We start from the raw sequence: 21327 nt of genomic DNA, 5'->3' as shown, positions 1-21327 counted from the left end.
GCTACTTTAATTGAACAGTTGATGGCAAACAGTCACTTTTATAAACAGATGGTGTTGACACAGACACTGTGTTTATGTTTTTTTGTAGTCTCTTTCCTTTTAAGGCAAAAGAAAAAAAAGCCACAGAGGAAATAGCCCTGTTTGCTCTTTGTACATCTGTACAACATGTGAAACATGTGAGTCATATTTCAGCAGCACATAAGTCAAAAAGCACCCAGTGGGCCTTTGGGTCTTTGGTGACTTTGTTAGAGCTTGGTGGTGTGTTGTTTTAATTTACCAGCTCATCTCTTCATTTTAAATGTACTAGGATTTAAATGTAACTGCACTATCACTTACTGCATCTTCCAGGGATTGAATTGTATCTTGGACAATGTTCAGCCTATAATGGTCCTGACCAGCGTCACTCTTCTGCCTGTAAGCAAAAGACTAATCCATGTACTAAACTACTGGTTTATGCAGACATGCTTTCTAATACAGAACATAGAGCAGAGCAGGGGTTTGTGTGAACATTGTAAACATATTGGTGTGAGGCTGACTAGACCCAGGCTGGTCCCAGTGAATGGAAAAGCAGCCGCTGTGCCCTCGGCCAATCTGCTTTCCGTCAAGGAATGACCCAGAAATCCGGTTCACAGAGGAAACTGCACAGTATTTACACCCCACATGTTCCTTAGAGGAGAAGAACTCCCCGTTATTGTCTTAAAGAGGAATTAGCTATGGGATAACAACTCTACAGTCACGTTAGCAGCTTTGTGAGGCTGTACGTACCTAAGGTACAGCTGTGATTATTTGGACAAAAGCCAAACAATAGGATAACATTTATGGACTGGTGATGGAAGCAGGTTCAACAAAGTTTATACAATTCATTATGAGGGGGACCTGGATTTCTGTACATTTGCAGCCCTGTTGCCAGCAGAAAATTTTGGCACTTATGCACACATTTCTTAAGTTTCATATGTATCGTATCATTTAATGTAAATGTATTGTGAAATAAAAATTGTAAAATCGTGAATGTGTGTAGAATTCATGTAATGTAAATAATCTACAAATGTAACTCATCCACGGTTTGCAGAAATGGACGCCAACATTTATTCCATCAGTTGGGCCGAGATGTGGGCCGAGCAGGGGTGTAGCAGGCAGTCACCTGTGTAGTTGTCATCAATTTCTTTCTTTATTTTTAGATTTCAAATTTACAGAAACCTTATCTTTGATGCCATTCTTTGGTTTTATGATTTAAAGTAAATATGCTTGACCAAACTAATGTTAAATATCTTTGATGCATTTCTTTGGTTTTATGATTGAAGGTAAATACACTAAACTAAACTAAACTAAACTTGAATATGTCAGCATCATATAAAATGATAATTTGTGAATAACAAATAATAATAATAATAATAAGGCAAGTGTTCAAAATGATCCTAAAAGTGTTACATTACATGTGATAGTTTAGTTAAAAAAGGAAAAAATGCACAGTTTATTTTAAAACTTTCACATCCCTTTTGTCTGCCAGCAGAGTTGCCAGAGTCAGCTGACAAGCAAGAATCAATATTGTTTCTGTTTCTACATCAGCATTCCAAATGAGCGTTGTCTGCAATTGTTTCCCGATGGCAGGGTGCTCAACGGTTTAAGAATAGATAGAATCCTGACAGAGAAATACAAGGTACATTTTAGCTCTCTGAGTCTAGATGAAGATTTGTGATTTTCCTTCGTGCTGAGCTGCCTTCTTGGGCGGGCACGGCATCACTTCGACCCAGTGGCTTTACCATTATTGCTTTGTCTCACCCTATAGCACTCAGCTATCATAAAGAGGGATATGTTGTATAACTGATCATGATGTTCCTTTGAAGTGTCTGCCATTAAGATCTGCAGCAGCTTGGCTTGCTGCTGGATCAGCAGGCTCTTCAGTGAGTGCCAGGGGAGTTTGAAAATTTCTTCTTTACACTGTTGGTCTAACCACACTGAGTTGGACTCTCATCCTCGCCAAAACAATTCCTGCAGAATGTAGCTTGTGAGCCATGGCAGCCATGTAACCTCTTGACATTGCATGCCTGCCCCAAAAAAAAAAAATGGCATGGAAAAACTGATGAAATGTACTTTATTGCAACTGTTAGGCTGCTCTGTGGGACTGTACAAGGGCTTGGTGTTGTGGGAGAGCTCATAAAGCAAGAAGACAGCAAAAAGCAAAAGGAATACAGTCTCTAAAGAAATGTATATTTTCAATAATTGATGGCTACTTTTCTGAAAGCACATTAAACAGAATATTTGAAATACCAAGTTTACATGAAACCTTAGATTCTGAGGGGTTTACTTGTTTTTTTAGGGCTGCTAAATTTCCATTAGGTGCTGATAAATCCATGTAACAGGCAAAAACTGGACAGTTTGCCTTTTTATTGTGATTTATACAGCATCTGAATCTGTACACATCTTAGATAGCAAGTGTCTGTGAGCTGTTTAAGAGTCATAAATAGTGGGCTTCGCCATCTCAGCATCTATAAAATTTAAACAGTGCATTAAGGAGTCACTATTAGACGGAATGATGTATCCAAGATTTAAGATACACATTTTTTTCCCTTATGTGGAATAATAGTAAATTAAATGGATTTAAAGCACTTGAATTTCAGCAAGAAGCCAGAGAAGTGATGTTATCATCTCCACGTACATCTGAACTCTTCAATATCATCCCACCATCCTCTTCACTCCAACTAATGCATTCTGTATCCACATACTTTGCACATCAAACATGTGTCTGTTTTTACTTTTTGCTCCAAGCGAGCTGGCCAGAATTCATGTTCTTATTCTTGGATGCATGTTTGGCACGTGCAAGGTTGATAGCTGGCAAGTGCTGAAACGTACCCGTTCATTCAGATTACAGTCACCGCTAACTGAGCCTCGCAGAGTGAGCAACTGTGTGAGGTCACTGCCAGCGTGGAATAGATCTGTCACTGCATGGACCTCCAGCGCCCCAGTGTTAAAGGGATGGTTCACAATTTTGAAGTAGATTTGTATGCTTATAGACAGTATGTTTCATACAGTAAATGTCAGTCAGCATGGCCCCAGTTTGGAGAAGCAGGCTGGAGTCTGACGTGGTAGCTAAGCAATGACAAACGTAATTTAGCCACCTAAGAACAAAAAATTAAAGCATATTCACTGCTTTGACAGCAAAACGAGCCGTGATGCTGCTCTCTTTTAATTGAGAACAAGAGTGATATAACAATACTGAACACAAGAGCTGCTGGTCTACTGCCTTCATTGGTTAGTTTGTCTGCATTCTTGTGTGACTTTGGTTTTTAAAAGGTGCAGTTTGGATTCACCAAAATCACACAAAAACACTAACTGATCAAACAGCACTTTCCATGTTCAGCGAGCTAAAATGGCTGCTTTTGTCAGTGCAGTCTGGTGGCTATAGTATAGAGTATAGCTGGCAAAGTGAAGCCGTTCACGGCTTCTCTGTCGGAATGAGCTGTCTGATGGAAAGTTAAAGTGGTGAAAATACTCTCAATATAGCATATGCTTAGACTAATATCGATTTTTAAATTTTTTAACATTTTTTTATGCGTTTTAGGTGGCTTAAATATGTTTTGTTGCTGACCCCCATCCACAGCAGTAGATTACTTAACTTCTGTCAGACTCCACGCCTGCTTCTCCAAACTGAGGGTGTGCCGACTGACATCCACTGTACGTCAAACCGCACACATAAATGAGCACCCCATAAAACCCAAATTCAAAAAATCCAAACTATTCCTTTAACTGAAGAGCTTAAAGCTGTCATCCCTCTCTGTCTCTTTAAATTACAGTTTTCTTTCCAGGTCTTGCCAGCGATGTCCCAAGTTTGTGAGATGAGATGTAAGAGATTTATTTTTCAAAGGAGGTCTGGGTTTGGTTTGCCCAGTTGACTTGTTAACAGTTAACATCTACTCTGTATCAGATATTTGACCGTGCTGCTGATTGAACCTCAGATTATTGACTAAAAAGCCACAATACATGTTCTATAATAATTAAGATTTATGGAGTACAGACGGCAATGCTATGGACACATTTAACACACAAAACACACAACCTAACCGAGAACCTTCACATCTGGATGCACATACATTGTCAATGCTTAACCCTCAGTGGCCTCTTTACCAAGGCAATATTATGGTCAGTGATTCTGTGAGGAAAATGAGCATCTATCACCAACCATTCTTTAAATAATAATAATAATAATAACAACAATGATAATAATGATAATAATAATAATAAAGGTTTAAGGTAAAAAAAAATAAATACATAAAAACATACAAAATATCAACAGTAGATAAATAAAATAATACTTTTTTTTTTTTTTTTTTACAAATAGACAGACATTTTCTGAAAAGTTTATTAAAGCCAAATTAAAATTCATGGAATTCAAAAACAATCTTTGTTGGCACTTATCTCCTCCCTTTGCCTATCATGCCGAGACAGGCAGCTCCATACAACACGGCTCAAATGGAGTGGCTCCTATTCTTGTCTCAGCTGACGGGACGTGTTTCCTCAGGAGACCACTTATCGTGTTTGTCCTCACATTCCAGCACCAAACAATATAACGAGGAGACACAAATAAGCTCGCCGTCGTGAAGTGTGGGGCTGCAACTGTATTTCTACAGGCAAATATATTGATTAAAATAAATGTTTTAAATGCTAATTGGACTTTATTGCCATTTAACTTTTCTTGATGGGTTTTCATATCAAGGGGTTTTGAAGTCCATGTCACAGGCTTTTTGCCTTCAGTTATTTCCACATACTTGATTTAAAGAGATCTCCAGCAGTACCATTTTAATGTTATTTGGGGAAAAGGTATCACAGAATTAATTTTCTATCATTGCATGTGTGTTTCATTCTGATTTTGAAGCAAATTTATAGATTTTTTTATGTTGTCAATTCTATGTCAAAAACATGCTTGCTGCTTATTTTGGCAAATGACATGCTTGACAATAAGAAATAAGACTATTCAGGATTGATGGCTATTGAAGCCTATTGCTTACAGTCTAGCACCTGCTTAGAAACGCACGATAATATCTGCACATCAACGGTATCGGAAGATATTGGCTTTAAAATGAAATATCAGAATCAGCAAACATGGTGATATTGGCCATATGAGTTGTTATATATAAGCATATCAGATATCTGCAAAAACTCCAATACTGTGCATCCCTAGTTGCTACCTTTTTATAAAGACTTGCCTTCACCTGAGCACTGTGAGGTACATGCCCATAAACGTACCGAACACAGAAAATAAGAGCAAAAAATAGAAAATACAGGCGGAGTCTCTGCAGATAAATACACAGCCACACACTTCTGGGTCATAACTGATGACAGAGGGATTACATATGAATGAGTCTATATGTTGTCTTTTAGGAAAATCCTTCATACTATAGTATATTTAGATAAAGGTTAAAAAAATCATAAGCTAGAGGTCTTGGTTCCACATTATTGGTACTCTTGTCAGTTGGTGACCCAACTGGTGAGACTTATTATAATTCTCCTGTCTGGCACCTCTGCAGTTCACTAATGAACACTATACACGAAAGCATTGAAATGATAAGTTGTGGTGTTACAGGAGGCTGTTTGACAAACAGTTTCTTGGCAGGAAGTGGTGACTTCCTCTCTGGTTTTTACACTTGTTCCCCAGCAGTCTGAAAAGCTTCATCGTTTTTGCAACTCAGTTCATTTGTTTTTGTCTACTTCCTATGATCAGGGTGACTGGGATTTGTCATAGACACTTTGAAAGTTATTACTTTCTCTGCACCTTTAGAGTATGTATCACATTTCCTTTGTAGTTCTCTGGGCAGGTGGCAGTTTAATTTAGTAACACTATGACTACTTTCTTATTACTTATCTGAGACAGCACCCACTTGTAATTATGCTTCATTAAGTCAGTAACCAAGTAACCAACTCTTAGCCCTGGGAGTTAATATAATTTCTTTTTAAATGTAATTGGATAATATATTACTTTAAGAAATAAAGCCGACCACCTCTATGATGGAGGAAACCTTTACTAACCACCTTTCAAGTCCACATCAAGTGAATATTTGATAATTAAAGGAACAGTGTGTTGTATTTAGTAGCATCTAATAGTGTGGATTGAAACCAGCTGAACCTTCCAGTTAGGATTCTTTCAGTTTGTTTTACTTAGGAGTTTTACCGGGAGCATAATTAACTGTAGGTCTCTTCCTCTCCAAAACAAGCAGACCGGGTGATTTCTGCTTTTTGCAGAAAAGCTGCTAGCCCAGTTAATGTGCGCTCAACTTTTTCTCTTAAAACATTTTTGCATTGCTTCTTTTTTCTTAGTGAGTGCTTTAAAGGGTTAACTTAAATTGCGATTCAAAACATGCCATAGTGTGACAGACGGCATAGCATGAGGCAGTTTTGAAAGCTAATTTACAAAACTGTGCAATTTTCAGCACCTAGGGATCATTGCACTTGAGAACAGGCGCATTTACAATACTGTGATTTGAGTGCAGTAATAGCTGCCATAAATTAGGAAATAACTGAACACACCTGCACATGCATGTGCACACATTTACATACTGTGATTTGAAAAAAGAAGTTAAGCTTTAATAGATGTGACAGGGGTTGGGATGATTGAGCTAAATCAGTGTGGAAGTCACTGTTGAGAATTTGAAAGATTGTTCCCCGTTATGACCGCCGCTTCAGTGAGCAATTATCCCACCACACTACGCTGTCATCATGCGTGTGCACAACATGATTACTTTGCAGCAAGGCTTTTTTTTTTAACCTGAGACATGCATGCTTAATCCATCCTAATTCAGTTTTAATTGAATTGTAGCAAGAGGACATTTCCACCTCTCGTCAGGCACAATTAGAATTTAATGTGCTCAGAGTGACCCAGACATCAACCACTGACATGCAGTCTTTGCTGATATCCCCAGCAGTGTCTTTTTACTGTTTGTTAGGATTTGTTGCTACAGACCCCTCAGGCAACTGTGTCATGTCTCTGTTTCATATCCTGAATCCCATCCCTGGATGTCGTAAAGGACAGCAAATATTGATTCTTCTTCTGTGGTACATGGCAGCGCTCACATCTCAAACAGGTCTTTGTTTCTGATAAAGTGTCATCAGTGGAAAAGGGCCTTCTTACGCTCCACACCTGACTTTTATTAAAACATTATATAACTAGTTAGATTTATGATGCTTCTGCCACAGCTTGAAAAATTAGATTGAATGAGGACTCTGTACTTCACTCATAACCATTCTTATTTGCTAAGAGTAAACCCAAAGGCAACTGTGTAAAATAAGCTATTAAATTTTTAAATTAATATCATTTGGCATCAAAAATCAATCTTTCATAAATCTCTAAATTGTTACTGCTAAAATTTCTAAGAGACACATAATCTGACTTTGTGGTTCAAAGAACATTTGTTGATTCTCTGTGTGCCACATTATTACAATTATTTTAGAATTATGCTCCCTTCAACCAGACAACTACAGGCATATACATACGCTTCATACTAGGCTTGGGCGGTATCACTGGTACATCAAGTGTTAAGAAATCCCAAAGTAATGTTTTTTAATAACATCATACATATAGGCACTCCTCTTTCTATTAACTCTTTGAAACCTGAGCAATTTGCTGGATTTCTTTCAAAGGCATGAAAGGAAGAAGGCAATGAACAATTTAACAAAAAATTACCAAAAGATTAGCAAGAAATTTACAAAAGGTTACAAGAAAATTACCTGAAAATAAGCAAAAAAACAAAAACAAACATGAAAATGACCTTAAGAAAGTGCTACAACATGGTTTTGTTTTGTGGAATAACTCTAAATATATAATGATTAGATTTATAAACTAAATTTTGTGGACAATTTTCCCTGTTTTTTGATAATACAATATAATCCCCCCAGCTAATTTTCAGGTGGATTTCTTAGTGCCTTATACCATTTTTTTTTCAATTTGCAGGACCTTTCTTTCCAAGTTGCTCATTGCGCAGGTTTCAGTGCTTCTGAAAGGTGTCTAAACACAGCACAAGAAAACTTGATGATGATCAGGGTGTTAAAGGGTTAAACTAATTGTATGTGGTGCACAGCACGCACCACAGACCTCAGTCTCTGGTCTCTACTGGTGGAACAGGCTGAGCTGAAAGACACCGCAACACTTAGTGGTGGAGGGATAAGTTACATGAATGTAAACAGCGGGCGGACAACAGACAATAGATAGACAATGACAGCATGCAATAGATAATAGCATTAAGTTTATATTTTGTACCCTGACTGTAAAGGCAACAAGTGTTATTCGAATGAGTTTTCCAGACAAGGATAAATATTTTCAGTCACTGTTACCATTCAAACATTTATTCTGGGATATATTTTATAAGTTATATAAATAGCATGAGGAAACAAATGCTATGCTTGTGATGTTATTTATTTTATTGAAGTGTTAACAACTGAAAGAGCATGCAAATGGCCAAACATAAACATACATGTAGCACTAGTTGTTAAAGTATAATTATATAAAATGGTAAAATGCAAATGTATTTGTCTCCTTGTCTGTGTTGTGGCTCTTCTTATTGTTGAAAACAAGTATGGAAAAATATATGCCATAAACAGGGAATGAATTGCCTGAGATTCTTTAAAAAACTTGGGTTCTTCATTATAGAGAAATCCTAAGACAAATTGTTTGTCTTAAAGCATTGATGGAGTTATAAAATACAGGTTGTACTGGTACTGCTATTCCCACTGATCTGTTCTCAGCTGCTGAGAGACGTACTGACAGAAACACACCCCTCCCTCCAGGTGACTAGTGGAGCTGGGCTGTGGAAAGGGAAAGTGTCTTTTAGCGAGGCAGCAGGCGTAACCTGATGAGAAGAACATTATAGCTCTTTGAATCATATCCTCAGCGCCAACCTGCTCAGAAAATGTTTCTGCAAACTCATGTTTGCAACCATCCAGAGAAACATACACCAGATAGATTTTCTTTGTATTGGACCGACAGCCCATTAACACTTTCTCCTCACAGAGGATTAGGTTTGCCTGGCCTATAGCTTTCCGCATCTCCCTCATAATGCGCTTCTTTTCATCCTTCTTCCAGAGACAAATGTGAATTAACCATCCCAATGGAACACACCAGATACTACAAATACTGATGACCCATACTGTGATTTCCTTGTTGGGGTCGGGGTGGTGAAAAACAAAAATTATTAATGATAATGTAGAAAGGCCTATCACAAATAAAAGAATTAGCACACCTTCAATGTACGCCAGCAGTCTAGACCAGAGTGAGCGTGACCATGCTTTATTCTCAGAGACACCGTTGATCATCCTCACAGCCTCTCTGTACTTCTCTTGGTCCTCAATGATCAGACGCAGTTGATCTGGCACCTCCATGTCACTGAACCGACCACAATTCCATTCGCTGAGGTCCTCATCATTGACAGCAATCAGAGGCTGCAGGGCCTTCCCATTGTAGATAGAGGGAGGCTGGAAGGGCACCACAGTGGACCCTTGAAGCTGCTGGTTGGGGGTGCAGAGCACCTTGAGCAGCTTGTTCTTAAAGTCAGGGTCGTTGGCCTCCAGATAGGTGAGGTGGCAGATGTGGAGAGGAACAGGGACTCCTGGCTCCAGCAACACTGGGACAATGGGTTTCCTCTCCAGACAGTCTCTAAACAGAGACATGTTGGCCTCCAGGAGACACCAGCGGCTCCTCACAAACTCCGGGCTGAGAACCAGGAGGACCTTCTGGCTCTCCTGGATGCAGTCAGACATGTTTTCCAACACGGTGCGGCCAGGAGTGAAGTCTCGCTCATGGTAGCAGACCTGCAGGCTGCAGGACTCCAGCTGGTTGATGAGGGAGTGGGTCCACTGGTAGTCAGTGCTGCTGTAGCTGATGAAGACATGGTAACACTCACCATCTCTCAGTGATGGAGGAACATAAACCGAGGGAGACAGTGGGACAGCAGGCTGTGACTGAGTGTCTGCAGTCTGCAGTTCATTGGCTCCGTATTCCATGAAAAAACTGAACAGAGAAGAAAACATGATTCAGAAATGTTGGCACCTTTTTTAAAGATTTGATACACCTGTAATTTTTTACAATAGCAATAATGAAAATTCCATTTAAAGCATATTTAGAGGTCATCCCAACACTCAATGACTATGTTTACATGCACACTAATGTTCCATAACTTTTCAGAATATGATGATATTTGGAATTTAACAACAGTTTGCGTAAACTGTATATTCCATTTGGATATTTTAAGTGAGGCCTTTTTCTGAATGTAGCTTTTTCGGATTAGCGTGTTCCAATATTAGGTACAAGTGATTTTTACCATGCCCAAGTACAATTGTCCCTCTTTCAACTCAGTGAGAACGGTGGAGCTGAAGGGAAGCCACCGGACTGCTGACTAAAGGCGGCAGCAGATGTGGGACTGCCCTCTGATATAGAGGCATCAGTGTTAAACTGAGACTCTTTCATAAGTGGTTAAAAACTTGTATTTGCATTAAATAGCACTTCCACATCTGTGTGTTGGTACAATTGGTGTTCACACCTGATGTGTACCATACTGACCTTTTCAAGTGGACTGTAAATAGTATTCACACAAATCAAACAAACTGGACTTTGGGGTCAAGTTTCCTTGGAACTGAGCCCGGGTCCCTAATCTGAAAGCCCCCTTAGACATGTAAGATATGCTGATATTATTTAGGTTTTAGGAGTTTTCTCTGGACATGTATACATATGAAATATGCGCTACTGTAGTTTGAGACACGTGGTCTCTTGTCTGTTTCAGACAGCAAAGTGAGTTTTCATTTATGTGTTAAACAAACCAATTAACCAACAGTTTAAAGGGCTGTTGTAGAGATGCATAACTAAAAGTAAAGTGCACATTTCTGTTCTAAAAGAGAAGCATACCTACTTTAAAAATACTTGGATATCAACAGGTTTTTGGATATTTGCAAATGTGGTAAAGCCAACCTTTTCAAGAAGGTGGTTAAAGGAATGAAAGAGGGAAGTTTGAAAGGATCCTGTTCTGACATGGAGTGGCTCAAGCTGCAACACTTATATATGTTTTTTTAACTATATTTAAAAATATAATTTTATGGGTTTTAAAGCACATCATGAAGAGAATAATCAAGTAAAACACATTTTTGGCAAACGTCTTTTTTTCACAGGTGATTTAGACTCATGGCAAGTCCAGTCCATATATGTAGTTGAGAACAAAACACTACTTTTTTGACCATCATCAGTAGATCTTGTTCAGATTCACCGTTCATGTTAAATTCAGTCAATTTCAAAAAAGTATACTTCACAAAGTCATCCTGAAACTCATTTTTAGGTTTGCAGCAAACATGAGTTCTCTTAGTAAAATTATTACTACACGACATAATATATTGTAAAATGAAGCATACAGCAAAGATTTTTAATTGAGTTTTGAGTATAACAGTCTCCCAAATTTAAAGTGTGTGTTGTAACATCACTCACTTTAGAATAACTAGTATTCAAACAACTCAGTGCTGCTGCAAATAAAGAGTAAGTTGCTATTTCTGCAAAGGGAGGAGTCAAATGATCTAAAGTATGACATTTCTGAGAGTAAAGATCCATGATGTAAATTTCTGAGAGTAAAGATCCATGATGTAAAAGAAAATTACATGGATTGTCTACATAATGGATTAAAATGTTTATTAGTGAAGTTAGCTCATGAAAGAAAAAGCCTGAGGACATGTAAGCTTTCGTACCTCCAGTTTTGTAAGAACAACAATCGAATCCTACTGCCATAATAACTACCGTAATCATGCTAAAAGGACAACAAACAGTGCATAATAATGTAAGCCATACCTGTTCATGATCAAGTAAATTCAAGCAAATATAATGACGAATGATCACACTGTGTGCATGAGCAAGAACCGAAAGTAAACTCAGGAAAAAGAGAGTGAAGAACATCCTCCCTGTTCTGCCTCAATTTTTTTAAAGGGACAGCGTCCATTCTGAATGTCTGAGGCGCTTCAACCATGAATGAAGTAACTGTCCCTTTAATGGCTCTCAGTTGCTAGTAGTCAAGTTGGGTCATGTTTACTGGGTTTTTTTTTTTATCAAATAGTGTAGACAATGTGCATGTTCAAAGAGAGTAACAGACATGGGAGATTGTTCTGAGATGCAGAATGTCATTTAATCTTAAAGGCTCACATTCACAACATTAATAAAGCAGAAAACTTACCTCGGTTTAGAAATATTGAGGCTGTTCTAAATTGACATGTGTTATCAATATCACCCAACATTGTTGTTTCATCCTACTTTTTTCCGCTCCACTCTCAGAACCCCAACAAAACAGGTATGCTTGCATGACTATGTATCACTGTGGACTTAAAATGACATTATATTCAGGCAGATATTTTGGTCTCTGGTGACTTGTTAGGGAAAATCAAATCCTGCTCCGATAAGTAAATCGGTTAGAGGGGACACAATGAAAATACAGTTTAAGAAGTTGACAGTTCGGTCTGATATCAGGCAAGTGACAAACCTGTATTTACTATGTAAGAATAGAGTGGAGTAATAGTGGCCTGAGAATTGAATGAAATCACACTCCCCCCGTGTGTGTTGTAATCCGAGCTTCTCTGTAGGCCATGTTAACATTTTAGTGCATGTGTATATCCCACAGGTTAGCTCTTCACTGCCATTTTGCATTGCTCTTATACAGTAGTTACAGAATATATGGAGTTGACAGTTCTGTTTGATGTCAGGTAAGCAGCAAACCACTATATGCTTTGTAAAAATATAGTGGACTAATGCCATCATGAGCAGAGAATCTCCCCCTTGAGTTTTTTTAAGCTGAGCTTCTCTGTGGTTTGTTGTGGTAAATCTGTCTGGCCGTGCATGCAAGCTAATGCATGTGTATATCCCATTGGCTGGCTCTTTGCTGCCATTTTGCATTGCTCCCATACCCCAGTTACTGCCGATATTGGGAGAGCATCTTTGTGCATAGCGCCCACACTCATAATCCACCCTGGGTAACAACAATAACTTTATCAGTGCTGTTGCCATTGTTTATCCCTGTTTAAGGAGTTAGCGCCATTAGCTGCTAGCCACCGGCTCAGCCACTTCCATGTTGAGAACAGTGTGCAGACAAATCATAGGCTTGGAATTTTGCATAGAGCCCCTCTAAGTTTTGATCATATTAAATTGGATGTTTATGTATTTGCCAGTGTCGTTGTTTCTTAAGTAGCAATGATGTGTAGTTGATGAAGGAACCGCCGCTGACACCGACTTGGTTGCATAAGAATTAATTTATTACAACAAAGTTCAGCATCCACCAGGCACCATGGTCTGCCTGGGAGAAGATTCGGGACCAATGTGAATCTCTCCCTTACAACTCATGCATGTCTCATATATAGGTACAAGCATCTACACATTCATCAGTGAACATTCCTTACCTATTATATTTAATCACAAAAATAACCCCCAAGGGCCACAGTCCATATCATGTAAGCCTAGTATCAATATTCTACTCATCTGACTCCGAGACGTAATCATCCCTAGACCTCTGACCTCAAGATAAGACCCATACAAACAGAGCATAATACACCTCACCAGTTTTCTCTCAAAAGACATCATAACACAGGAATGTGTGAATAAAATTTTTTAAAAAGCACCCATGCAGACAGACTCTGTACATGATACATTCTGATGAAGAGCATAGAATAGAAACCAGGACGGAATTTAGAACTCACTTGAGTATGTGTCTTTTAATGGTTATCACTTTTTCTGCTGCCTTCATACTGGACCCAAACCCTGAAGGAAATAGTGGTCTTACCTCAGCTTGTTCAGTGAGGTGGAAAAGTATAGTATATCAGCATGACTCAATAAAATCTAAGGATTCCCATGTATCATAGACTGTATGAAAACAATGGATGTGGTCACCATAATGTCACCCATTAGTTTGTGGACTCCTGTTTCGAAGCCTAAAGTTTGGCGTTTGGCCACCGTCTTCTTGGATTGTTGGAGCCAGAAATGACCTGACGTGAGTGAATTTGGACAAGAGGGTGGAGATGGGGAGAAGAGAGGGGTGGACCTTACCAAGAGTGCAAGGTGATGCTCAGCAAACAGCCTGTCACTCAAAGCAGCCACACCAGTAATGAAACATGACTTTAATGTATTAATAATATATATAACATTATTTGCACGTATCTACACAAGGTTACAAAGTGCTTCACGAAATGCATTACAATAAAACAATAAATAAATGTAGTTACAATACAGATAATTTTTGGGCAGTAGCAGAAATTATTGAGGCACATGAATACTGAAATAGTCCAGGTGCGAAAAGATTGAGGAATGAATAAACCCTTTTAGGTCAGGTGGAGACAAAGCTGATTTAATGTTGGTCATATTTCTTCAGTGGAAATAAAGTAAAATAAAGTAAAGTAATGTAAAAGTGGCAGGATTTTGTTTGACAAAATCTAAATGGGTAAAAATACACTTTCTGTACAGTTGTCATGAATGGGAAACTTAGTTATAGAGACCAAACCATTTTCTCAGCAGGCTGTTCACAGGAGCTTCCAACATGAATGAAGTAACTGCATTTAATGGCTCTCACTGGCTCTATCAGTTCAGAAACTTCATGTTGAATGAGTTTTTTATCAAACGTGAGAGAAACACATGTGGACATTACTATTCCCACTGATCTGTTCTCAGCTGCTGAGAGACGTACTGACAGAAACACACCCCTCCCTCCAGGTGACCAGTGGAGCTGGGCTGTGGAAAGGGAAAGTGTCTTTTAGCGAGGCAGCAGGCGTAACCTGATGAGAAGAACATTAGAGCTCTTTGAAACATATCCTCAGCGCCAACCTGCTCAGAAAATGTTTCTGCAAACTCATGTTTGCAACCATCCAGAGAAACATACACCAGATAGATTTTAGAATTGGACCGACAGCCCATTAACACTTTCTCCTCACAGAGGATTAGATTTGCCTGGCCTATAGCTTTCTGCATCTCCCTCATAATGTATTTTTCATCATCATTCATCCAGAGACAAATGTGAACAAACAAGCCAACTGGAACACAATAGAAACTAGAAATAGTGAGCACGTATAGTCCTATGCTCCCCTTTTCACACATAAACTTTCCAGAGGGATATAAAAATATAGCCATCATATATGTAGAAAATGCTGTCAGGGTTAAAAAATATATAATACTAGCAATGTACATCAGCACTCTAAGCCAGAGTGGGCGAAACCACACTTTATTCTCAGAGACGCTGTTGATCATCCTCACAGCGTCTCTGTACTTCTCTTGGTCCTCAATGATCAGACGCAGTTGATCTGGCACCTCCATGTCACTGAACTGGCCACAATCCCATTTGTTGAGTCTCTCATCATTGACAGCAATCAGAGGCTGCAGGGCCTTCCCATTGTAGATAGAGGGAGGCTGGAAGGGCACCACAGTGGACCCTTGAAGCTGCTGGTTGGGGGTGCAGAGCACCTTGAGCAGCTTGTTCTTAAAGTCAGGGTCGTTGGCCTCCAGATAGGTGAGGTGGCAGATGTGGAGAGGAACAGGGACTCCTGGCTCCAGCAACACTGGGACAATGGGTTTCCTCTCCAGACAGTCTCTAAACAGAGACATGTTGGCCTCCAGGAGACACCAGCGGCTCCTCACAAACTCCGGGCTGAGAACCAGGAGGACCTTCTGGCTCTCCTGGATGCAGTCGGACATGTTTTCCAACACGGTGCGGCCAGGAGTGAAGTCTCGCTCATGGTAGCAGACCTGCAGGCTGCAGGACTCCAGCTGGTTGATGAGGGAGTGGGTCCACTGGTAGTCAGTGCTGCTGTAGCTGATGAAGACATGGTAACACTCACCATCTCTCAGTGATGGAGGAACATAAACCGAGGGAGACAGTGGGACAGCAGGCTGTGACTGAGTGTCTGCAGTCTCAAGTGAATTCATTGGCTCCATATTCTATGAAAAAAACTGAACAGAGAAGAAAACATGATTTAGAAATATAGGCATCTTTTTCAAAGATTTCACATGGTACTGTTTTCATCCCTCCGCACCACTGAAAGTCCTGTTCAGTGGTATTACATTTTTGGGTTGTCCATCTGTCTCTTCATTCCATTCTTGTGAATGTAATATCTCAATAATGGGAATGGAATTTCTGTAAATTTGGCGCAAATGCCCATGTAGAGTCAGTGATGAACTGATAAGATTTTGTGGTCATAGGACAAAGGTCAATGTAACTGTGGCCTCTCATTATTGTAAATGTGATATCTCAAGAACGGCTTGGGGGGATGTCTCCAACCTCGACAAAAGTTCACTTGGACCTTTCAATGAACTGATAAGATTTTGATGGTCATGGGGCAAGGTCACTGTGCCCTTGCGTATGTCTTATTCTTGTTAAAGCATTATCTCAAGAAGGCCTTGAGGGGGTTTCCTCAAATTTGGCACAAACGTCCACTTGGACCCAAGAGGGAACTGATTAGATTTTGGTGGGCATATGTCACTTTGACCTCAAAAAAGATTTTGTAAGGCAGAGCTCAAGAATTCAAGCTCTAATTATGACAAAATTTCACATGAACGTCTAATTATGAAGTGCTGACATTTTTTTATCCAAAATGTCAAAGGTCAACTTCACTTTGATATCATAATTTTCTGCAAAAACACTTTTTTTGGGTCAATACTCATTGTCATAATCAGGGACAGGAGGGGAGACATTTGGGCAGATACTGAATTGGTGACACTTATCTCGAGTGCCCGTCTTTTAACAGTGCTGGTTATACGTATACAGTATATGTTCTGTTTAGAGGTCATGCTACTCAATGCTCAATGATGCTGCTGCTGCTCAGCATAACTCCTTAAAGTTCAAAGTTCAGCAATATTTGACTTTGAATGATGAATTGGAATATAATTTAAACCTGTGTAAATGAAGTAAAGTCATTATAGTTTATTTTAAATGGATTTATTGTTCTTTCCAAAGCTCTGTGTTTTAGAGTAAGATAGAATCAGAATGTACATGACACACAAAGTGTAGACATACTCGAATTACTTTAGTTCAGAAGGTGAAAAACTCTAATGTCATTTCATGTCAACGCTGATATTTGATTAGCATGCATCTTTGACAACAGGAGTTAATAGGTTTTATTCATCTAAAAGTGTTCAGTTTTGAAAAGCACATCACTCCCTACTGAAGTGGAATCATCAACTTTTTTTTAAAAAGTGTCCTTCTCTCACTGGTTGTTTAGTGTCTGCCTTTTGAAAAGGTCCACTTCTTACATGTAAATCCACAGTGAAATGAAAAACAATTTGTTATTCCTGACCCTAACTACATTTAAATCCTTTGTGGTTCATTCACATAACAAATACAGTCAATCTCAAGACACATATAAGCTTCTCAAAGTCATCTTGATCCTCCCGGATGTAAAAGGATTCTCAAACTAGTTCAGGTTTGCAGTAAACATGAGTACTGTCACTAAAATGATGATTACAAATAATAAAAAAATATTGTACAATGAAACATAAACAGCAAAGATTTTGAGTTGATTTAAGGAATGACAGTACCTTGAATCTTTAAAGTGTGACATGGCATCTCTCACTGTAGTATAATCAGCATTCAAAATGCTGCTACAAATATGCAATCATCAAATAAACTAAAGCACGAAGTTAGTGATAGTTATAAAGATGCATGAAGTTAAAAAAAAAACATGAAATGTGTACATAACAGACTGATATTTTTAACAGAGAGTTACACTGATGAAAGAAAAAAGCTTAAGGATGTGTAAGCTTTCACACTTCAACTGAATTGGCTTAAAATCAACACTAGAATCCTGCGTCTCTAAGAATAGCTACTATAATCATGCTCAAAAGGGCAATAACAGTAAACAGCAATAAATTCATACCTGCTCATGATACAGCAAATTTAAGGAATCATAATGAAGAGTGATCGCACTGCTTGCATGAGCAAGAACTGAAAGTAATTTCAGGAAACAGGGAGAAAAACTTCCTCCCTTTTGTGCTTAGGGTTTTTTAAAGGGACAGTGTCTGTCCTGAATGTCTGAGGGGCTTCAACCATGAATGAAGTAACTGGCTCTCAGTTACTATATTAGTCCAGACACCTGTTGTTGACCGTGTGAGTTTTTATCAAATAGTAAAGACTATTCCCACTGATCTGTTCTCAGCTGCTGAGAGACGTACTGACAGAAACACACCCCTCCCTCCAGGTGACCAGTGGAGCTGGGCTGTGGAAAGGGAAAGTGTCTTTTAGCGAGGCAGCAGGCGTAACCTGATGAGAAGAACATTAGAGCTCTTTGAAACATATCCTCAGCGCCAACCTGCTCAGAAAATGTTTCTGCAAACTCATGTTTGCAACCGTCCAAAGAAACATACACCAGATAGATTTTAGAATTGGACCGACAGCCCATTAACACTTTCTCCTCACAGAGGATTAGGTTTGCCTGGCCTATAGCTTTCTGCATCTTCCTCACAATATACTTAACTTGATCCCTTTTCCATAAACTAATCTGAATAATCAACCCTAATAAAACACAGCAGACACAAGAAAGAGTGACTGCCAGAGGAGTTTTATTCTTGGTTTCGATTAAACGTATGATCACCAAAGCATATAGCAACAGAGAACTGATAAACAAAAGAAACAGCAGTGCTAGATCCCAGAGTGGGTTCACTTTATTCTCAGAGACGCTGTTGATCATCCTCACAGCCTCTCTGTACTTCTCTTGGTCCTCAATGATCAGACGCAGTTGATCTGGCACCTCCATGTCACTGAACTGGCCACAATCCCATTTGTTGAGTCTCTCATCATTGACAGCAATCAGAGGCTGCAGGGCCTTCCCATTGTAGATAGAGGGAGGCTGGAAGGGCACCACAGTGGACCCTTGAAGCTGCTGGTTGGGGGTGCAGAGCACCTTGAGCAGCTTGTTCTTAAAGTCAGGGTCGTTGGCCTCCAGATAGGTTAGGTGGCATAGGTGAAGAGGAACAGGGACTCCTGGCTCCAGCAACACTGGGACAATGGGTTTCCTCTCCAGACAGTCTCTAAACAGAGACATGTTGGCCTCCAGGAGACACCAGCGGCTCCTCACAAACTCCGGGCTGAGAACCAGGAGGACCTTCTGGCTCTCCTGGATGCAGTCGGACATGTTTTCCAACACGGTGCGGCCAGGAGTGAAGTCTCGCTCATGGTAGCAGACCTGCAGGCTGCAGGACTCCAGCTGGTTGATGAGGGAGTGGGTCCACTGGTAGTCAGTGCTGCTGTAGCTGATGAAGACATGGTAACACTCACCATCTCTCAGTGATGGAGGAACATAAACCGAGGGAGACAGTGGGACAGCAGGCTGTGACTGAGTGTCTGCAGTCTCAAGTGAATTCATTGGCTCCATTATCTAAAGAGAAGACATAGGTGAGAAAATCAAACACCTTACAAAGACACTATTTATTGTTATGGTGCATCTACAAATGTATTTAAAAGTAAATTTATCTACAACCCCTATCAGTACGTGAGAGGGAACTTTGACCCAATTTACAACCCAAGAGTATGGACGACAGATTGAGGTTACATTATTAATCAAAATTTTAACACCTGTAAAATCTATTTGTATAAAGTATTTATAGTTTTTATTCAGTGTAATTGTAATTTTGTCCCAGTGGATGGCCTATGCAGTCAAACTACACTTTGTCCTGTAACAAATCCTACTTTCAGTTTTTTTTTTTACCATTTTGCCTCAGGTGTTTTAATGCGCAGTCTGCCCTTCTGTCTCTGTCTCCAGTAACATTATTAGTTTCACCAAACATTACTGGTTTCACCAAGGACATCTAGAAAATGAATGTATTCTCATACCTGTAGATTGTAGATTCCTGAAGCAGTGCAGCAATAGATCACCAACAACACTATAAGGAAGTCAGGAATGAAAAAGGCAGCTCTGTTGAGAGTTTTTTAAAGGCGTACATTGTCTTGTACTAGTGACATTATAATGTGGATGAGGTTGGTACAGTGACTGTACCTTTAATGAAATGAAGTGTGAAATTGCCTCACCCCTTCCCTGCATGCTGCAACCTGACTCCCTGTTTGGTGACGGTGGTTGCTGACTGTCCAACCTGTCATTGGTTAATATTTACAAATATATTGTAAGATTAATAATATACTCAGGTAGCTGATGTGGTATCACCCAGCAGAGCACAATACAATGGTGGTACAGCTGTATGAGGTGTCAAAAACATTTTTTATATATTATATAAACATTTCATTCACATTCACATTCATTCACAAGTTTATTAATATTGTTTTTTGTTGCACTAACCTGGCAGAAGACACAGTGATATCTTAGTGAATAACAACTGCTATGCCACTTAAGAAAAATTGATATGATACTGTACAAATGTAACAAAATTTGCAGAAACAAAAAATGCCAACATTTTCATCTGCAATGGCTGGTCTATATATACAGTGTGTATATATATATATATATATATATGTCTCAGTGTGTGTGTGTGTGTGTGTGTGTGTGTGTACATATATACACACACACACATGTACAAATGTTCATTTTGTGTAGGATAACTCTTTGGGAGCACTGAGATAACGTCTGGGCTTGTTTTGTTGTCATTTTCATAATTTCTGTTAACATGTTCTTTTGACTTAATGCTCATATGGCCTTTTTTCTGTTGTGGTTTTGGTGAGTTTGGCTTTTCAAAGTGTTGCATAGTGACCAAAAATAGCTTCATAATTCACACTTACTAATCCCACTAACTCTGGAGAGAGCAAAAGCGAGCCAGTAAAGATCCTAAGCAAGGTCCGTCTGTGTCAATGGCCTAGGGCTCTTTTAATATCTGTGAGATATTGAAAACTGAGGGGAATTTCATTCAGCAAAACCACCTTCCTATCCCAGATGACTTTAAAGAACAATTTAGTGGATGTAAAATCCAGTTGTGCCATCTCTCCTCTGACTTTAGATCCCAAACTGAGTTGTCCAAATCATTACACCAGGACACAAACAGAAAACATGAAAGTTCTTGGCCTTGGGGGTGTTTTTTTCCTGTTCTGTTCAGCTTCAAGTGTTTTCATACAGACTAGTGATCATTTCTAATCTTTTAGTGACAGACCTGAGCATGTGCCCAAAGGGTAGACATGGAAGCAGCTTTAACAATGTGAGGCTCCTGTAATCTGGACCAACATCTGCTGCTCTCTTGATGCACCCAGGCTAGAGGAGCACAGGATACTGAACACTTTTATACCCTTCACTCAACCCAGCCACAGAAGGGAAATGAAGCTTCTAAAAAGGACACAGAGTTAAAGTTACTGAGTACAGTAAGTGCACTGGGATTTATCTTGGCTGAATTGTTTTAACAGCTACTGACGGAAA

At 39.4% G+C, this 21327-nt stretch overlaps 3 protein-coding genes across 5 annotated transcripts; all 3 read right to left on the bottom strand.

The window, feature by feature from the left end:
- Window positions 1-8300: 8300 nt before the first annotated feature.
- On the bottom strand, window positions 8301-11926 carry LOC148189207 (uncharacterized). Of its 3 annotated transcripts, none has more exons than XM_088080328.1 (3): window positions 11807-11926; window positions 10620-10632; window positions 8301-9971 (listed from the first exon to the last, which is right to left on the bottom strand). In XM_088080328.1, the coding sequence occupies exons 1-3, from the start codon at window positions 11909-11911 to the stop codon at window positions 8707-8709; spliced, it is 1383 nt and encodes a 460-aa protein (XP_087936454.1). In that variant the 5' UTR covers window positions 11912-11926; the 3' UTR covers window positions 8301-8706. The 3 variants fall into 3 exon arrangements, with proteins under 3 accessions (XP_087936454.1, XP_087936453.1, XP_087936452.1); XM_088080327.1 differs by lacking the exon at window positions 10620-10632 and having other exon boundaries at window positions 8301-8790; window positions 9225-9991; window positions 11807-11906; XM_088080326.1 differs by lacking the exon at window positions 10620-10632 and having other exon boundaries at window positions 8384-9991; window positions 11807-11906.
- Window positions 11927-13232: 1306 nt separating this feature from the next.
- Window positions 13233-17932, bottom strand: LOC148189206 (uncharacterized). The gene is made up of 2 exons (XM_088080329.1): window positions 17854-17932; window positions 13233-15931 (listed from the first exon to the last, which is right to left on the bottom strand). Exon 2 carries the CDS (start codon window positions 15914-15916, stop codon window positions 14636-14638), a length of 1281 nt encoding a protein of 426 aa, XP_087936455.1. The 5' UTR covers window positions 15917-15931; window positions 17854-17932; the 3' UTR covers window positions 13233-14635.
- On the bottom strand, window positions 16901-19964 carry LOC121950116 (uncharacterized). The gene is made up of 2 exons (XM_042496033.2): window positions 19806-19964; window positions 16901-19350 (listed from the first exon to the last, which is right to left on the bottom strand). Exon 2 carries the CDS (start codon window positions 19345-19347, stop codon window positions 18109-18111), a length of 1239 nt encoding a protein of 412 aa, XP_042351967.2. The 5' UTR covers window positions 19348-19350; window positions 19806-19964; the 3' UTR covers window positions 16901-18108.
- Window positions 19965-21327: the final 1363 nt, after the last annotated feature.

This window comes from Plectropomus leopardus, chromosome 7 (assembly GCF_026936395.1).
Source record: "Plectropomus leopardus strain MGB_pleo_1.0 chromosome 7, ASM2693639v1, whole genome shotgun sequence".
NCBI lineage: Eukaryota > Metazoa > Chordata > Actinopteri > Perciformes > Serranidae > Plectropomus > Plectropomus leopardus.
Note: the sequence above shows the minus strand (reverse complement) of the source record. Positions and strands in the feature narration are given on the sequence as shown.

Coding starts and splice junctions, on each gene's coding strand:
- LOC148189206 (XM_088080329.1), bottom strand. CDS start 15,916: ATGGAGCCAATGAATTCACTTGAGACTGCAGACACTCAGTCACAGCCT.
- LOC148189207 (XM_088080328.1), bottom strand. CDS start 11,911: ATGTTCTTCACTCTCTTTTTCCTGAGTTTACTTTCGGTTCTTGCTCAT.
- LOC121950116 (XM_042496033.2), bottom strand. CDS start 19,347: ATGGAGCCAATGAATTCACTTGAGACTGCAGACACTCAGTCACAGCCT.